This window comes from Penaeus monodon, chromosome 24 (assembly GCF_015228065.2).
Source record: "Penaeus monodon isolate SGIC_2016 chromosome 24, NSTDA_Pmon_1, whole genome shotgun sequence".
NCBI classification, from domain to species: domain Eukaryota; kingdom Metazoa; phylum Arthropoda; class Malacostraca; order Decapoda; family Penaeidae; genus Penaeus; species Penaeus monodon.
In genome coordinates, this window is record NC_051409.1 from 9,025,002 (window position 1) to 9,025,260 (window position 259).

Genomic DNA, 259 nt, shown 5'->3' on the forward strand with positions numbered 1-259 from the left:
CTGTATGTGCGTAAGTAAAAAACTAATTCTTACCATATTCCTTTGATGGCCCCGGTGCAGGGAGTTCCTGGTCACGGTAATCATCTGCCAAAATAGTTCCAAAGGTTATTATCAAAAGAATGCCACCTAAAATTAGAACAATATATTTTTGACCATTTTGTTATATGAATATTGGCAGAGAACAGATCAAGGTACAAAATGATATGTTCGTTTCGTAGACTACGAAAAAGCAATCAAAAGACTGATAGATACGCTTATT

The 259-nt window shown here is 35.1% G+C and overlaps 1 protein-coding gene across 1 annotated transcript in view; it reads right to left on the reverse strand.

The window, feature by feature from the left end:
* The window catches only part of LOC119588839, a gene marked incomplete in the record, with an annotated part of 21,486 nt that overhangs the window by 10,756 nt on the left and 10,471 nt on the right, over window positions 1-259 (reverse strand). Inside the window, 1 exon segment of the mRNA XM_037937480.1 lies at window positions 34-84. Within this exon segment, the coding sequence (XP_037793408.1) occupies window positions 34-84 (51 nt within the window).